An 18,146-nucleotide genomic window follows, 5' to 3' on the forward strand; every position below is an offset into this window, starting at 1 on the left:
TCTGCTGCGGTTTGCCTCCACAAACACTTTGCTTCACCAGATTAAAACTTAGTTATTATACACGGTGACTCCAAAAGGACTATACAACTTTGTAAGCTTGTAGAAATTGACTTAGAAAACATACGAAGCTGCTTGCAATGCCATCTGATAGCAAAACTGATCAAGTTTTCACTGACATAACTTTGTAATACCTAATTCTGTCACCGCGTGCGCTAACATAGTTTATTTCAAAATGGCTGCTTTCACAGGTGCAGAGCGAGTTCGCTGTGTGTTTTTGTTTGAAGAAATGAAATCTGCGACAGTGGTTCAGCATAGATTTCGTACCCAGTATGGCAAGGATCCTCCTATCAGAGCAACAATTTATTCTTGGCACCGTAATTTTGTTGAGACTGGCTGTTCTACTACCCATGTCAAATCTCCCGGACGTCCACATCAATCGTCTCTAAACACATACCTTCATCTCAAACAGCAGAAATAACTAAAATGCTCTCTCAATTAATATCACTCAATAAAAGAATTGTATTCCAATGGATACCATCCCATTGTGGAATCCTGGGAAACAAGAATGCGGATGCTTTAGCAAAGAAGGGCAGCACTGCTACTTACAGACCTGTTACTAAATCTACGTATTACTCTGTGAAAAGATTTATTAAATCTACATACTTAGACTTCAACAAACAAAATTTGATAAAACAATCCCAAGGGAAAAAATGGAACTCTCTGCATCAAAATCCACAGTTAATTCCCGATTTACCACGAAAATTGTCTATAGCTGCATTTAGATTGGCAACAGGCCATGATTGTTTGGCTAAACACCTGCATAGAATTGGAATATATCAGTCCCCTAACTGCCCATTTTGCAACTCAAACCAAGAAATGGATTCGGAACACCTCAAAATCTGTGCTTCATTGGCTGGTCATGATAATATCTTTGAAAAATATTGGAGTGCAAGAGGTCAAATGACTTTATTGTCAAACGCCTGGCATTAGAAAACAACAACAACATGTGGCTCATGCTGTGGTCGAACAAGTGAGGGAAAGCTTTGTTCGAAGTCTTAGAAAATCAATGCGGCGAGCTTCTCATGAGACTAGGATTCCGCAACCAATCATTTGGCGCATTTTAAGGAGACGTTTGCACTTAAAACCATACCGATTTATGATGGTGCAACACATTACTGATGAAGATAAGCTGAGTCAGCGGGATTTCTGTGTAGAAATGCTTGGTAGGATTGAAGAAGATGAGACGTTATTGAACCACGTGATCTTTAGCGACGAGTCGACATTCCATGTCACTGGTAAAGTAAATACCCATAACTGCAGGATCTGGGGCTCTGAGCCTCCACATCTCCATCTGCAACATGTTCGTGACAGCTCAAAAGTGAATGTCTTTTGTGCCTTAAGTAAAACTAAAATGTACGGCCCCTTCTTCTTCTTCTTCCACGAAAAAACTATCAACGGTTTTGTCTATCTGGATATCCTACAAAATTTTCTCATCCAGCAGATAGATGAAGATGATCAAGAAGGGGAAATCCAATTTCAGCAGGATGGTGCACCTCCACACTACCTCCAAAATGTCCGTGATTTTCTCGACTTGAAGTTTCCTGGTCGGTGGATTGGTCGTGGAGAACCGACATCATGCCCACGTCGGTCCCCCCAACTTGACACCACTTGATTTCTTCTTATGGGGATTCCTTAAAGATCAAGTGTACGTTCCACCCTTACCTGCCAATCTCGCTGAGCTCAGAAACCGAATCACTGCCGCAGTTGAGTTAGTGACGCCGGATATGCTGCAGCGAGTTTGGCAAGAAATTGAGTTCAGGTGGGATGACTGTCGTAAGATCAACAGAAGTCACATTCAACCACACTGAGTAAAAACTTAGTAAGTTTTGTTATTACATGGCATTAAAACCAAATCTGTATGTTTTTTAAATAAATTTCTATAAGCTTACAAAGTTGTATAGTCCGTTTGGAATCACCATATATGTGTATGAATATGCCTATTATTCTTGCTGTAAGCATACCAATTTCAGAAGTTGTTAGGTTTCATTGCATTAGCTTAAGTTAGAGCTCCATATACATATTGCTTAGCAACCTACCAAGTTACTCATCACTGTACGTTTATAAGAACGTCAATATTCTCAATAGTTATATTTCAGCATTCTGCACTATTCATTCTGAACAGATAAGTACACATGAAGGGATGTGTGAAAAAATAACAAGTGAAGGGAACTGTTCCACTCCCTCATATGATGGAAGTAATACTTAGGATTTCTGACTAAAATTTCATTAACCTCAGTTAAAGCTGAACCCATGATACTTGGGTCCACAGACAAATATGGTAACTATTGTACTAGATCACCAATGACAATGTAACTTTACAATATGTTTACTCACATACCGTAGAACAGTAAAAGCACGGGATGAGGCAGACAGATGGCTGCAGGCAATTGTAGCAATGTGTTTTGAAATGTTCTTGCAGGAGAACAGATGCAAAAGGTTTCTCAACAACCAAGACATCTCCTGAAAGCAATATTCATTATACAAAAATGGATCCATAACTTTTAGTTTAATATTTTCTACATATAAATCCATGGACGAGGCAATTGTTATGAAGAGATCTTGTAATACAGGGTGGCATGCAGGAATGGGAGATTTTGAATTGATTAGCACAAACTCAAACTTGAAGATTATAAGACTGTGATACCTCCATACTGTTTCTCAGACAATGTAATTTCAGAAGCCATGAGGCACAGAACGGGAGGGCATCGTGCATTCGCAGTAAAAACAATTATTGTTGTGAAGCTGCACAACGAAAATTTCGGATGATCAATGCAATGTTGCCACGAATCCTAGCCTTTGGTTCATTTAGTGTGAGAGGACGACTAGCATACACATGACCCTTTAAAAATCCCCCAAAAACCCCACACTGAAAGATCAGGTGATCACGAGGGCTAGTCATGCTGCTGTTCTTCAACATGAGACCCTCCAAAAAGCTGTCGTAATGCACCAATGAATATTCATCATCCTCACATTTTGCTAAAAACAATTCAGCAAAAGTTACTAATCTGTTGGCACTGGCGGACGAGCTGAAGCTTGTATAGATGCAATTTTAGATCTGAAGGCAATATTCTGGCCACAGTGCGGCAAGACAAACCTAATGACAGGCCACAGTGCAGAACGTTGTGGACTCTGCTGGATGGTGGCATTGATTGCTTGGATTGTCTCTGGCATTTGAACACTTCTTCTTGGTCCTGGACACTACTTGCTCAGGGTAGCAGCTATTGATTCATATCTTTCAACCCATGTCTTCACATCGTGGGCTGATGGAACCAAATCATGATGCCGAAATTGAAAATGACGTTCAGATTCACACCAACATTTATTTACTGTGAATGCACGAAGCTCTCCCATCCACTGAATGGCACTGCCTAAAAAATAGTCTGACTTTGCTAATCGATTCAAAATCTCCCATTCCTGTGTGCCACCCTGTACAAGTGTAACCAAAAAAAGTAAAAGAGAATAAAAGGCAATAGCTAGTACACCAATGGGAAATGGAAACAGCCAAGCATGGCAAAAGATAGGTCAATTACAGTACCCCCACCATTAACAAAGAACTGTGCAAGTAGTTTGGATAGTTTGTGGATAAGCAGAAGGAGAAGCTATGCTGGAACAGGTCAGGAGTTAAGGAAATATACAATGTGATATACTGTGAAAGGTAGAGTATTGACTGGCTATGAAGAAATATTGCACACTTTTATCACTGCCAATGTGGTGTTATAAACCAATTTTCAACAATTTCGAATCTTACCAATGATGCCTTAACCATATTTCCCAACCAACTCTCATATCGTACTGTCTGTCATTCTAGCACCCAGAAAAATCCAGATCAACAGAAAGGGGAACAGACAGAGAGAGAGAGAGAGAGAGAGAGAGAGAGAGAGAGAAAGAGAAGAATTTTTCAGGGAATGGTGTAAAACGAACATTATTAGCACTTTTGATCTGTTTCAAAGTGATATTCAAGAAAGAAGTGTGGCTTCATTCATGACTGTTGTTTGAGGTGACTGTTATGAATATGAAATATAACAGTGTAGAAAAAATTTAATCATTAATAAGTTAACTATGCAAAGATGTTGAACAGGGAAAAAAGATTTCAAACCAATTATCGAAAAAAGTGAAAAGAGGTCATGAAGAGTTAGACCTATGTATAAAAGTGACAAAACATAAAGAACCTTAGGGTAAATGCCACTGCCCCTGTTCGGAAGCGCGCCCAAGTAAAGAGATAGGTTTGGAAGTAAATTCCGAAAAGACGAAGTTTATGATTATATCTCGTGACCAGAATATTGTACGAAATGGAAATATAAAAACTGGAAATTTATCCTTTGAAGAGAGGTGGAAAAACTGAAATATCTTGGAGCAACAGTAACAAATATAAGCGACACTCGGAAGGAAATTAAACACAGAATAAATATGGGAAATGCCTATTATTATTCGGTTGAGAAGCTTTTACCATCCAATCTGCTCTCAAAAAACCTGAAAGTTAGAATTTATGTTCTATCTACGTAGTGTATCAAGCTGTTTGCTGACAACATGTGTTCCACTATGTTTCACAAATGATGGGTAAAAAGCACGATGCTGGTTGTATATTTCAGCAGCCACATTCCAAAGATGAGGTGTATTCAGTAGTTAGAATTTATAAAACAGTTATATTACTGGTTGTTCTGTATGGTTGTGAAACTTGAACTCTCACTTTGAGAAAAAAATAGAGGTTAAGGGTGTTTGAGAATAAGGTGCTTAGGAAAATATTTGGAGCTAAGAGGGATGAAGTTACAGGAAAATGAAGAAAGTTACACAATGCAGAACTGCATGCATTGTATTCTTCACCTGACACAATTAGGAACATTAAATCCAGAAGTTTGAGTTGGGCACGGCATGTAGCATGTATGGGCAAATCAAGAAATGCATATATAGTTGGGAGGCCGGGGAGAAGAGGACCTTTGAGGAAACCGAGACATAGATGGGAGGATAATATTAAAATGAATTTGAGAGAGGTGGGATATGATTGTACAGATTGGATTAAACTTGCTCAGAACAGGGACTGATGGCAGGTTTATGTGAGGGCGGCAATGAACCTCAGGGTTCCTTAAAAGCCATAAGTAAGTATTAGTACCAGTAGTAGTAGCACTGGTACTATAGTAATAGAAGTAGGCCTAAAAGTAATAACAGCGGCAATAGTTGTATTAATAGTAATATTGGCTGACCTTGTTTAATTGTGTTATTAATTTTGGGTATGTGTTATCCTTTTGAATGCCCAACAACTATTAGTGAACGTTTGCATGTACTCCAGTAACTTGTATGGAGTTCAGGGTATGATTTTCAAGTTATTGAAAACTATTTTCTCACTGCGTTGCACTGTCAAGTTCATAATATTAGCCTATAGCAATGTGTTTCTACTGGTACTGTACTTATCTTGTTGTCTCGCCTTTGAAACTGAACTTAACACTGCTCATAAATTAATGTTGGACGTTTATTTAAGACACAATTTAGTCATTCAACTTAATAAATACGAAAAATATAACTATTTTGACATAGGGGTATGGTAGAACAGACTATTATATGGAAATGGTAGGACCATAGTGGCGGCCATCTTTGTTTCTGTATTATGGTCTGAGTATTGGAGACAGTCTTGCATCCAGCTATGCTGTAGACTATCCCTCATTCTCCAAAAGTTAGATTAGGTTATGTTCGCCTCGAAACCTTCCAATCACACTTTCTAGACTTAGTTTTTGGCAGTGTATAATATTCGCCGCAATTAAAAACAAAACTGTTCCTATTACTTTCACTGACCATTCACAACATCCACACACACTCACTTATTTATTATGTCATTCACCACTTGTTCAATTACACATCAACAAGTACGGTACCTATCACTGAAGTAAATAACTACCAAAAATTAATATTTGTGTACCTGGTTCTAAATTTCTTGTTGCTGCAATATATCGTCCAAATTCTGGAACATATTTCAATTCGACACAATCTGAGGCACTCGGAATTTCGCTGTTCGGGTTGTAAGAACAGTGTGGCAGCTGTGTTTCTTTACTGTCAGTTAGAAAGTTTGATTCTTCAGAGTTAAAATTCTCAAGTTTCTGCATAAGATTTTTAAGCTCTAATTCAGTTACTTGTTTCTTTTCACTTGACAAAGCAGACGCTGATGACAGCCAATTTATTGCTTCCTGTAAACCATACAATAGACTGAAACAATTAAACAATCACTTCGATAATCCTCTTAATTAACTTACGTTTATGGTTAACACATTTATACTTACTTCCAAACTCGTCTTTGCACTATTTAACCTGCCTAGTATGCGGTAACATTTTCCTTGTCTCTCAAATAACTTGTATAACAACTTATTTGGGTAATTATATTTCAAAGCTTCTTCAATATCTTTAAGACATTCTTTGTAATTGCCCATTGAAAAAAGAGTTGCCGATCTATTAGCAAATGCCAATGACAACGCAGCTGGATCGTTAGCACTCTCATTTTGCCCTGCATCTATCTGTTCATGGGTTGATGTTCTCGTACACAAGCTTGGAACTGGAGCAGTAGCAATGCTTTCTGTGTATAACATAAGTGCCCTTTTGTCATCCTTTACTTGAAATGCTCCGTTTCCTGAATTTCTCAAATCAACAGCTAATGCTGTCGACTTCATATTCAATCTTGGAAATTTATTGGATGGTACCAAAAGACCGTTTTCTTTCAAAAGTTCCATTCCAACTTCAACTCTATCAAAATCATTATTCAGTTTTGCAAACAATTCGCATATATTATCTATCCTATACTGCTCTTGTAGACTGGTGCATAGTTTTTGATACAATTCATGCACACTAAATATTTCCATTTTTTTATTTTATTATTCAAAAGAGATCTGCTCTGAATCGTAATCAGAATTTTAGTAAATTACTAACCCAATTTCAACACCGAGGGTCTATCTTCCAATTGTATTCTACTTGGGAAAAGAAACACTTGGCATTTGCTCATCGGTAACATCACATTAGCACTTTCCGTTAGCCACGAGCACTTTTTTAATATTCTATTTTGTACTGTTTCACTATCTCGCAACTTACAACTATCTTACTTCACTTTGTTTAAAACCTACATCACATCACAACACATTTCACACCATATGCACGAAGCATGATGCACTTCGAAACTCTCATCTCTGATCTCATAGAGCAAACTTTTTATTCTTCTACCTCTTTCTGTTTCTCTCTGCTTTGCCAGGGTTGCCACAACATACTCACGAAAATCGGGAGAAAATCATTCAAGAAAAAAAGGAGATTAGGATAAAATAATTAATTTCCAATTACAAGAAAGTGTATATTGTAAAAAATGATACTATAGTATTGTCACAGTATAATATATGCAATCACGAAACTTCAATAGTAGCAAAATGAATCGTTGACAGACAAGACGACAATAGCGCCCCAAGCGGATACTCTATTATCCGGCCCGTGCATGAATGATATTGAGGAGAAAAAAAATACTTGTTTTTTTTTTTTAAGATGGGACCAACGAGTTGGATACTATCCAAGAGGATACTATCTAACTCGTTGGATGGGACATGACAGTTAAGCGGCCGAGCTTGGAATTACAGTACCATGTTGCCAACATGGACTACCAGCTGCCAGCTAGAAGCTAGCAATTGTCGTAAAGATGGCTGACGTTAAAACCACGGTCTACTATATACAGTCGCGAAGGTCAATATGCAGTAAAAATGCAAATATGGGTAGTTGCCCACCACTAGGATCGCTACTATCGCCTCATCATCGCAGATCTCTCTCCTAGCAGCCGACAAAATATGTTACACTTTCGTTGTGTTCTTTTGGAAAAATTCACACCTTCCTTCCATTATTGAAATATTAAATGCATAAAGTTAATTTATTATTTTAATGAAGTATATTAAATTCCACCATAAACTCGAAGATACCTGCAAGAAATAAGTTAATATAATTTTTGTTTGTGCAAAACGAACTGAAATTTACTATAATAGCTTCAAGATTATAGCGATAATTAACTATGAAACCATTAAATGTTAATTTGCATTTCTCTTTACAACAATAATAATGGAAATATGAATTAATGGAGTAACTTACGTTACCGGTACTTGTAGCGTAGGCTTACGTAGTTAACAAAGTGGGATGAGGTTAAGCAATAATAATCACACCGGAATTGGAAATAAAACGTGATCAATAAATTTTATTGTAACAGACTTTTTCTACGTCTCTAGTAAAGCAACAAATAAAAATAACAACAAAATTAACAGCTATAATTAAAAACATATCCTTTGAAGAAAAAAGTAGACCTAAGCAATAATAATCCCACCAGAATTGAAAATAAAACGTGATCAATAAATTTCATTAAAACAAACTTAATTTTTCTACGTCTTTAGTAAAATAACACAAAAATAATAATAAAATTAATAGCTACAATTAAAAATATATCCTCTGAAAAAAAAAGTAGACCTAACCTTTATTTCTCTAGAAATTTAGCAGCCTAAGTGACAGAACTTTAACCGGTATCTAATGTACTTTCGGTTAGACTGAAACATTTCATTGTGAAATTTAAGGATATAATGTATTCTAACAGTCACAAAGAACTTCAAATTAGCAGTTTTGTTTCTGCACGGCATTCTTGTGGAAACCCAGGAACCTTTCTGAATCTTTCGGAAATCGGAAAAAGGATAACTCTGGTCTCTTTCTCTTATTGTTGCTACAATTTATAGCACTACAAAGTCTCTTCCTTGTCCCATATTATTATTCCAATAATTTTTAATGTATTTTAGCCATTAACATTTTCATTATAACCAATAAGGAACATTTCACAAGCATCAATGTGAAATATGCAACGAGCTAGCACTCGATAGAAATACGACACAGTCCAAAGTCGACCATGGACAGTCTATTGTTTCTAGTTGCTAACCGCTTGGAGCGCTTTATCACGAGATTTGCAAAAAAACACCTCAAGCTTCGCGACTGTATATAGTAGACTGTGTTAAAACATTCATTGGCAATTGACGCGAAGGTAAGAAAACAATACAAAAATCGACAGAGAATCAAAGACGAAACGTACCAATGCTAATATTGTGCAGATGAGCTCGTTCAGAGCCTTCTTCAGTTACAAGCCGGAGGACGGGTAGGTTTGGCAACTCTGAGTGGAGGCGGGAAATTCTAAAGTGATATTGATGTAATTGTGCTTGCTCATTGGTTTCGTTGTATGCAACGTGTATTTTTTCAATATTACTTTATGCACAAAAGTAAGATCAAGATTCAGAGTAGTTATGTAAATGATTATGGATTCGAAAATAGTGTTTTATTGCGATCAATTAGCTATACTTTGAATACGGCGTAAGTAGATTACTTACATACAAAGACTGCCACTTAAAATAATTACAAATAAAACATGTTTTTTATTGATAGTACAAAGGTAAATAAACGAATAAGATATTCCTTGCACCGAAAATAATAAAATCAACAATGCAATAAAGACGTAAGTTCCTACGCAGTATTCATAAGTTCCATTCAGATAACAAATTTGTGGCTAGCAAATTAACAATGTTTTGCGACTTTATTATGTTTCACCTCTGACGTGAAAGGTCTAGGATATCATATACATTTTAATTTCATGTGATTATCTGTCGTGCTTTTCTATAAATATTTCAGATGCTCAGGAAGCCAGTTTTAGTTTGAACCTGGCTATTCACCATAACAATACTGTTATCCTAAATTATTTGTTATAAACTTTTTAAGATATAATTTTAAATAAATATAACTACAGAAAACAAGCTAAGAATGTAAATTATGCAAGTAAAATAAAAATGTAAATAGAGGAAACTATTGACATATTATAACAAAATATGAGGATGTAAATACAGTTAGGCCAAATATAAAGATCTATGAAAAAATGAAGAAACATACCTTCAACAATACGTAACCAAACACATTATTAAGTATGTGCCAATGAGCGTAAACTCAGTGAACTTTAAATCCTCTAAATACGAAGTGAAAAGAAACATGTTTATAACTAATTTATTACAAAAGAAATAATATTAATCAACAAACCTTGAAAACCAACAAATTGAGTGTATGCATCTACAAATTATAGGTAGTTCTGACGTATAGCAGGTATTCCGAATCTTCAACAAAACTGCAACATTTATGGGATCACAAAACAGCTGTTTACAATGAACTTGAAAATCAATGACATAACTTTATTGATATAGCAGGCGAGACCCAACAATTTGGCTAAAATTCTGATACACCACAAACCACAAGTAAGACTATAAAAATGTAGTTTATACAATATTTAACATTTAGAAGAATTGTCAATTACTTTGTCATTATTAATACCCGTAAAACTTGCCGAAGACTGCAGCCATATTTTCATTTATTGTCTTGTTTTTATCGCCAACACGCACTTAGGCCGGGTGCACATAGAATCAGACGCGGCGCGGCGCGACGCGACATTTTGTCTCGTGGTACTTGTCTCCCATTGATTTCTTATGATGTGGTGCACACAGAATCAGACGCGGCGCGACGGTCGCGAGGAGACACAAGGCGACACGAAGAGACAACATCGAATTACTGCTTGAAGTTGGTCGCGAGGAGACTGTCTGATAGCGGCAGTGTACTGCGCATGCGTTAGTAGTGGCTATGATTGCACGCTTTCATTATCTACAAAAAATACTATTGTTGTGTAGTGCACATTATTCATAATGGAGCTCGATGAGGATAAATTAGTTGATTTAATACAGGAAAGATACATTCTGTACAATCTTTGAAACAATATCACGAGAATAATGTGGTTTCTGAAAATATGTGAAAAATTGCAAATGAGATGAAAGCACCAGGTGAATAATAATTTATAATATTTATAATAATAACACTGCGTAACAAATGTTAACATTTTTTTTTTTTTTTGCGCTAGGCATGTGATATATATTTTCTACATAATTTGAGCCTCCTGAATACGAATACTGTATGGCAATAAAAACAGTTGTTGGTTACGGTTTTTGAGAAATTTTGGAATTTCTATCTATTCAAAATATTGTTTTATATAATGACAATAAGGCTAAATATTCACTGTTCAGAAGATTACAGCTTTCTTTTTCTCCATTTTCTTTTACACTGGGCATCAGGTACATCATGAGCTAAAGTCCAACAATAGTCTGCTAGCATATTGGTACTCCATTGTCCTTGGTATCTTTTTTTCCATAGTTGAAATTTCTTGATAGAAGCGCTCATCATGCTCATCACTGAACTCGCACAATTCTCGGGGGAAAAAAAATCAAGATGTGAGTGAAGGAAGTGAATTTTCAGGGAAATTTTACAATCCCTAGTTTAATACGCCAACAGTAAATTTTTCACTAGTTCTTCATAGTTCTCACTTCTACAGTTATCCAGAAAATTAATTCAACCTCCTTGAATGCAATCCAGACGGCTCTCTTTTTTCCTTCCAGGAAAGATTCGAAGTGATTGTCCATTATTTCTCTAATTTGTGGTCCATTGAGAACTCCCTCTTTTATTTTTGAATCACTAATAGCAGGAAATTTTAAGGAATGCGCGCTGGTCCGAGTCCTCATGGGGGAAGAAATTTTCTCATGAAATTTCGGCCAGTGTATGGGACCGGTGCCCACCTAGCATCGTGATGCACTTGGGGAGCTACGATAGGTAGTGAAAGCCAGATATAATGACTGGGGAGATCATCGTGCTAACCACACGATACCTCCATTCTAGTTGGATGATCGTCCACCTCTGTTTTGGCATGTGGACTTGAGGCCAGCAGCCGGCTGGTCGGTCTGGGCTCTTCACGGGGTGTAGCGCCACGGATTATTAATAGCAAGAATATTTTCCTGGATATTTTTAAATGCTTCAGTTTTATAATTTATCCCTTTAACAAAATTCTTCATTAACCCTAACTTATTGTGTAAAAGGAGTAAAATTACTTCGCTTTGAGGTACAAGGGGTTGATGTATAACATTTTTCTTCCTTGGCTCTAGTGATTGTCGTTTTATTTTATAATGCTTATCTCGAGCGCGAGTCCACACCTGTGAGTAACGGTCAGCGCGTCTGGCTGCGAAACCAGGTGGCCCGGTTAGAATCCCGGTTGGGGCAAGTTACCTGGTTGAGATTTTTTCCGGGGTTTTCCCTCAACCCAATACGAGCAAATGCTGGATAACTTTCGGTGCAGGACCCCGGGCTCATTTCACCGGCATTATCACCTTCATTTCATTCAGACGCTAAATAACCTAGATCGTGAAAAAGCGTCGTAAAATAACCCAATAAAATAAAATAAAAATAAAATATCTGGAGCGCGACTGTCCAATTCGTACAGAAAGCAGCAAAATTTTGTGTAGCCTAATTGCATCCCAAAAAGCATTGCTACAACCTTCAAATCCGCACATATAAACCATTCGTACTTTGAATATTATCATTAAAGCACACTTTAAAGAAATAGCCTACACGTCCTACACAGAATACTAACACCACAGAAATATCCTGGTAAACTGAAGCGTTTTCATACGGCGAACCTATTTCTTCCCCTCCAAATGGAACCGAAAAGGCCAACAAAACAATTTCCGCTTCTAGAAGTGGTTTTGACATGGTGATATATTGCATAATATAAACTACAGTAATGTAATTAAGCTCACCGTGAAAGAAATGCACATCTCAAGTAAAATCAGGTAAACTCGAGTGAATTTATACCGCGAACCTGTTTCACTCCCTCGAAATAGACTCGTAGAAGGGCAATAAAATAATTGCCCTTTCTACAAGTGCTTCTAACATGGTGCCCTACATATACTACATTTGTTTTCACATAATGGGTCTTGACATTTGTAAAACAAAATATTTACACACCTAATACGGTGATTTTTAAATAAAATGCACAAAAAATTAATTATATTGTGCATCTCGAAAACCCGAAGTGATGGAACATTTTGCTTGTTATTTTTTAATTCAGGAGGTCTAAATTATTAAGAATTTGTTAGTTTTATGTCTGGCGCAAAATGACTGTTGACCAGTGTAATTTGTAGTAAGCCTAATTCTCTGCTCTAAACTATCACTCATTATTGATTTAATATATTATTTTTCTTTATTGTGAGTCGTGAAGTAGTCATAACATAAAAAATGACGTTTGTGCAGTACATTTTAATTTTAAGACTCTTTCAATCGTATAGCCTAGATTTTTAGGAGCTTGCGTCCTTAGGAAATAATAAGCAACTACAATAGAATTTTTCATATAGACAGTCCTCTATTATTGACGCCATTTTCTAGCCTAGGCCAGTTTTCCAAACCCACACAGCCACCAAATCAGTTGTCGCGAGCAGACAGTTTTAAGCTGTCGCGAGGCGTTGTAAAGCAAAACGTAGCGTCGCGCCGCGCCGCGTCGCGTCTGATTCTGTGTGCACCCGGCCTTAGTTTATAATACATCAACAATTAACGTTTGGTACGACCGCGAACATAATTCCCTCGACGCACACTTATATTGTAACATTAATTTACATTGAAAATCGGTATTAGCACAAACACGTGTTCTGGATAGTAGGCCTCCAGTTGACAGTTAATTACAGTGTTGCCGACGTATGGCTCCGGCTTGTAACTGAAGGCTCTGGCTCGTTCTTTTCACAGTTCAAATTGGAAAATCATCTGCTGTTTCATCTGTTGCCAACACTCATGGTCAAAAAGAAACTAAACCGTGAGTGGATAACAACTACATTAACAATAGTAAATATCGTAATAAAGTAATTAAGCCATAAGTGCAAAACAGCTAAAGTTCGATATTTAATTGCTGTTTCTTAGAAACCAAATAATATAGAAAAAACAGGTTTCATTAATAAAATTGTATTTTGACACTCGCATCCAAAATTCCTCAAAACTCTGGGGTAGACCGTATTGTTGTTAGTATTTTTGTTGACTACAGTTAGGGCTTACTTTCATTCTATATCTTATGCTCGGGGCAGGTATTTATGGAGATCGCGAAAATCTACGACATAATAGAGACTATATACAATAGGTTTTTACTAATCTTTATGAATTAAGTGATTTTGATTAATATGTGGATAAAACAATCGCAACAAATCAGGAAATCGAGTTCTAATAGCGAAATATGAACACATTCGCGAATTAATACTGTTGCGTCGTTTATAGCGAATTTCATATTCTGTTTTTTTTTTGTCGGATTTTTTTTCACTTGAATTTGTTATATATCCAAGTAGGCTACATTACATGGTATTCCAGGTGTTCTGATTACATCAGTGAACTCAAAGATGGTGAATTCAATATTTCACTAATAATTTGAAAGTGTTAATTTGAGGGCAGCAAGTTTTTTCCATTTCTAATGAATGTGTGTTGAATAGTTTCAATCCAACAAATATTGTACACGTCAAATAGCGCGCGATGGAATAACAATGGCTGATTTGTCGTCATTTCCGGCGTACTCTGGATATCCACGGACTCTGCTGCCAGTGCCCTGTGCATAACATTGACGTATCGATAATGCCAAGTAGTTCTAAATCTACCACAAGCGTAGCTAGCGCTGTAGCTGGCAGTGGTATATGAAGAGTGATTGTTGGTGTAAAAAATATTTGCAAACATCTGTAATGTTCACAACTGGAAAAATGTGTGAAGTTTCTTATTTGTCTGGTCGCAATTCCGTTTCTACTTTTGCCAGTGTTGGATGTTTGTTTCGTCACTAGTTAAGGTAAAAATAAACACCATTTTTCTGCCAATAGCGACAGCTTGTCGGGCTACTGGTAGCTTGACAACACCGACTTTGGCAATCAACAATAATAATGAACCAATCATAGGGTATCTGTTTAATATTTATCACAAGAAGTATTAATTTGATTGTTCCTATATAGGTCCTATTATGAAACGTCTAGTATTAATATGAGTAAAAGAAAATACATATTTTGCAATAACACTTCTCACCTCGAATTATTAAGTTAATGATTGTATTATTATTTTTGACTCTTGACAAATTTCGTGATATTAGGCCTCTGTAGTTACGCCTTCATCAGTCTTGACATTACATGTTAATGCATTAACAAGTAATATTGTTTAGTTATTATGGAATAAATTTCAGAACACGGATACCTTCGTTTCCCCCCTTACTCCAAAATTCCAATCTTGTGCACACAAAATAAATTATTGGCACTAAAAAGTGTCTTTCCCTAAGCATGATGATGCGCATTCGACAAACACAAATCTGCTCTTTTTAGTATTTTAAGATAATTGTTGCCATTGCAATTTAATGCAGTAATTATCCATATTATTTAACTTATCTTGCGGGATTTCATTTACTGATATTCTTTTTAATGATTAGTATCAATTATTTTGTGTGTGTGTGATAATCTTTCAATATTACTATAAACTCTAATGTTTTAGTGTTACTTGGATTTGAGTGTACCCTTCACAAGAAATGTTTTTCATCATTAAGTTATTGTACTTGCAGTAGATTATCATCATAGCTGTAAATGACTTACGATCTTCGTAGCTCAGTCATTAAGGTGATTGTCTTGAAGCTAGAGGGTCGCTAGTTCGATTCCAATTGATTTAGTTTTTTTGTTGTTGTAATTTGTTAATACTCAAATAGGTAATGAAACTCTGAGTTTCCTTATTTAGTTCCTCAAACTGAATTGTCGCCACTCATTAAAATAAGGGAGTTAATAATTCATTTAAACAATTTAGTTTAAAAATAAAAATAAAAATTGTTTATACTACCAGCCCTAATTACGTAGCCTACATAGTAGGCCTATGTGTTCTTGTGTGATCTTATATTTTTAGCCTGCTTGTATGCTCCGTTATTTAACTTATATTGCTATTTTTTAATTCCAGGCTGAAGTTTTTCCTATTATGGCTGCCTAAGTAAATTTCGTATCCCTTGCCCCAATTGGGGTGAGGGGAGTGTGGGCAACTTGCTGTGCCAACTACTGGACAGTGAATGAATAGCTTTGTACCTGAAGTTAGGTCCTCCATCTGTGATTGAAGTAATATTAAACATTACAAAGGTGTCCAGAACATTGCTGGTGTTGAATGGAACCATATCAAACACTAACTAGTCACGGAGATCATTAATATTACAAGTTTTGTGGAATATTTTGGAAGTGTTTATTGCCTTGAATTCTGGTTTTGAAGGCATGTGAAAGACTGATTTTTTGCTGGGGTGCCTAAATCGATGCACAAACCCCTATTTGTATAGATATGTACATAGAGATAAATAGAGAATTATTTATATTCTATTTTTCTATATAAATGTCTGTTTAGTAATCCACACAGGTGACAGGAATAGAGAAAGAGAAATTTTGTTTATCATTTCAAGACACAATTTTCTATAATTCGTTGCAACTATAGTCATTAAGTAACATGAATTTGATTACAACGATTCTTCACGCCAAGTATTCTCTACAAATGCTAAATAATATGTCCATCTTTCTCATGATCAGTTTTCATGGAAGCTAAGCTTGGCAAATGGTGCGAAGGGATCCAGTATTGCACCTATGACAGATGAAGAGTACAGATTAACATATACCCTACATGAGTTTTTCACAAACAGCATCTGTCTTATGCAAGCTAATTCAGAAAGATAATATATTGAATTAAAAGAACCTCAGCATATAAGTACGACAAAAACAAGATTGCATAACACTTGGCAACACATACCAAAGTACAAGATTGGAATAATTTGCAGCGCTAGCTGTTTGAGGAAGACTCCTGTGGTGAAAGTGATCATACAAGACCAACACATACCATCTAAGAATATCTTGCTGCATAAGAAGAGGAAAGAACAGGAATTTTTGTATTTGTTACACAAGCAAGTAACGAAAGATGAACGGGACTGACTGTGATTGTGTTGTGGGGAGATGCTCCTCAGTGCAACATGGAGGTCAGCTGGCAGCTGTGGCTTCCATGAGAGCAGAGGAATCCCAGCTAGCAGCGTACATGCGTTGGTTGTGTGGCACATGTGGCCGTGTGATAGATTCCGCTGGGCGCACAGCATTGCATCTGACAGCATCCTGTGGACATGATGCTGTTGTTCGCTGGCTCCTTCGACGAGCAGATGCTAATATTGATGTTCGTGATGCAGAATCTGGCTACACTGCTCTTCATCGCAGTATTTTTTATGGTCAGATCCATGTAGCTGCTAATTTAATAAAGGTTAGTACATATTTACTGTCGTAACTACAAGTGCAATGTAATGACTTTGGGATATTAATAGGAAATTTTATCATATTGTGCAGGTTGTTTTTAATGTGTAATTTACTGTATTATTATTATTATTATTACCATATTATTATTACCATTACCGGTATTCTATCATCATTATCATCATAAATACCTGAGTTAATGTGCACAGCCACACGTATTATTTTGTACCAGTAGGCCTACTTACTTTTTAGAAAATCTAACTTAGTTAATAACTGCAATCTAAAGGTTTAAATAGGCCTACCTTTAAACTTTAAATTAACCTGAAGTTGTACTACAGTTATGGTACTGGTAGATAGGCCTACTATGGAATACCCCAAGAATGCTTAAAATATTGAAATAAGTGAGTACAAGTTCAAAATGTTTATCTGTTTATTTTAAAAATTAAAACTGAAATTAAATAAACAGAACAATACACGAATAACATTTTTTATCTTTGTCACAGCATTATCACATTTCATATATTTTAAAATTGAAGTGGTACTATACCGAAAATTACTGCCTTGACGTTACTGAAATACTTTCTGTAATCACAAAATTATAATTCAGAATTTTAGACCTCTTTCTTTATATGTGCAAGTTTTAATAGTTACTCACCTTCTCACATGACTTCAGTGAGGAGGATACTCTTGCTTTAGATATCACAAAACTTTAAAGTCAGGAACCACAGAAGGTACCGGTATATAAAGTCTCAAGTCACTTTCAGTATTAAGTCTGTTTCTGTATCTATTTTTAAATAGGAATGTTACTTACTTACTTACTTACAAATGGCTTTTAAGGAACCCGAAGGTTCATTGCCGCCCTCACATAAGCCCTCCAGCGGTCCCTATCCTGTGCAAGATTAATCCAGTCTCTATCATCATACCCCACCTCCCTCAAATCCA

At 36.2% G+C, this 18,146-nt stretch overlaps 2 protein-coding genes across 2 annotated transcripts in view; one reads left to right on the forward strand and one right to left on the reverse strand.

Moving 5' to 3' along the window:
- The window catches only part of LOC138716519 (SET and MYND domain-containing protein 4-like), a 31,368-nt gene extending 24,164 nt beyond the window's left edge, over window positions 1–7,204 (reverse strand). Inside the window, exons 1-3 of the mRNA XM_069849667.1 lie at window positions 6,327–7,204; window positions 5,969–6,233; window positions 2,399–2,520 (exon numbers count right to left, since the gene is read on the reverse strand). Of these exons, the coding sequence (XP_069705768.1) occupies window positions 2,399–2,520; window positions 5,969–6,233; window positions 6,327–6,899 (960 nt within the window). The 5' untranslated portion in view covers window positions 6,900–7,204. The remainder of the gene's footprint in view (window positions 1–2,398; window positions 2,521–5,968; window positions 6,234–6,326) is intronic.
- A 7,329-nt stretch (window positions 7,205–14,533) lies between these two features.
- The window catches only part of LOC138716521 (inhibitor of Bruton tyrosine kinase), a 50,801-nt gene continuing 47,188 nt past the window's right edge, over window positions 14,534–18,146 (forward strand). The window contains exons 1-2 of the mRNA XM_069849669.1: window positions 14,534–14,758; window positions 15,895–17,214. Of these exons, the coding sequence (XP_069705770.1) occupies window positions 16,885–17,214 (330 nt within the window). The 5' untranslated portion in view covers window positions 14,534–14,758; window positions 15,895–16,884. The remainder of the gene's footprint in view (window positions 14,759–15,894; window positions 17,215–18,146) is intronic.

This window comes from Periplaneta americana, chromosome 16 (genome assembly GCF_040183065.1).
Source record: "Periplaneta americana isolate PAMFEO1 chromosome 16, P.americana_PAMFEO1_priV1, whole genome shotgun sequence".
Classification (NCBI taxonomy): Eukaryota; Metazoa; Arthropoda; class Insecta; order Blattodea; family Blattidae; genus Periplaneta; species Periplaneta americana.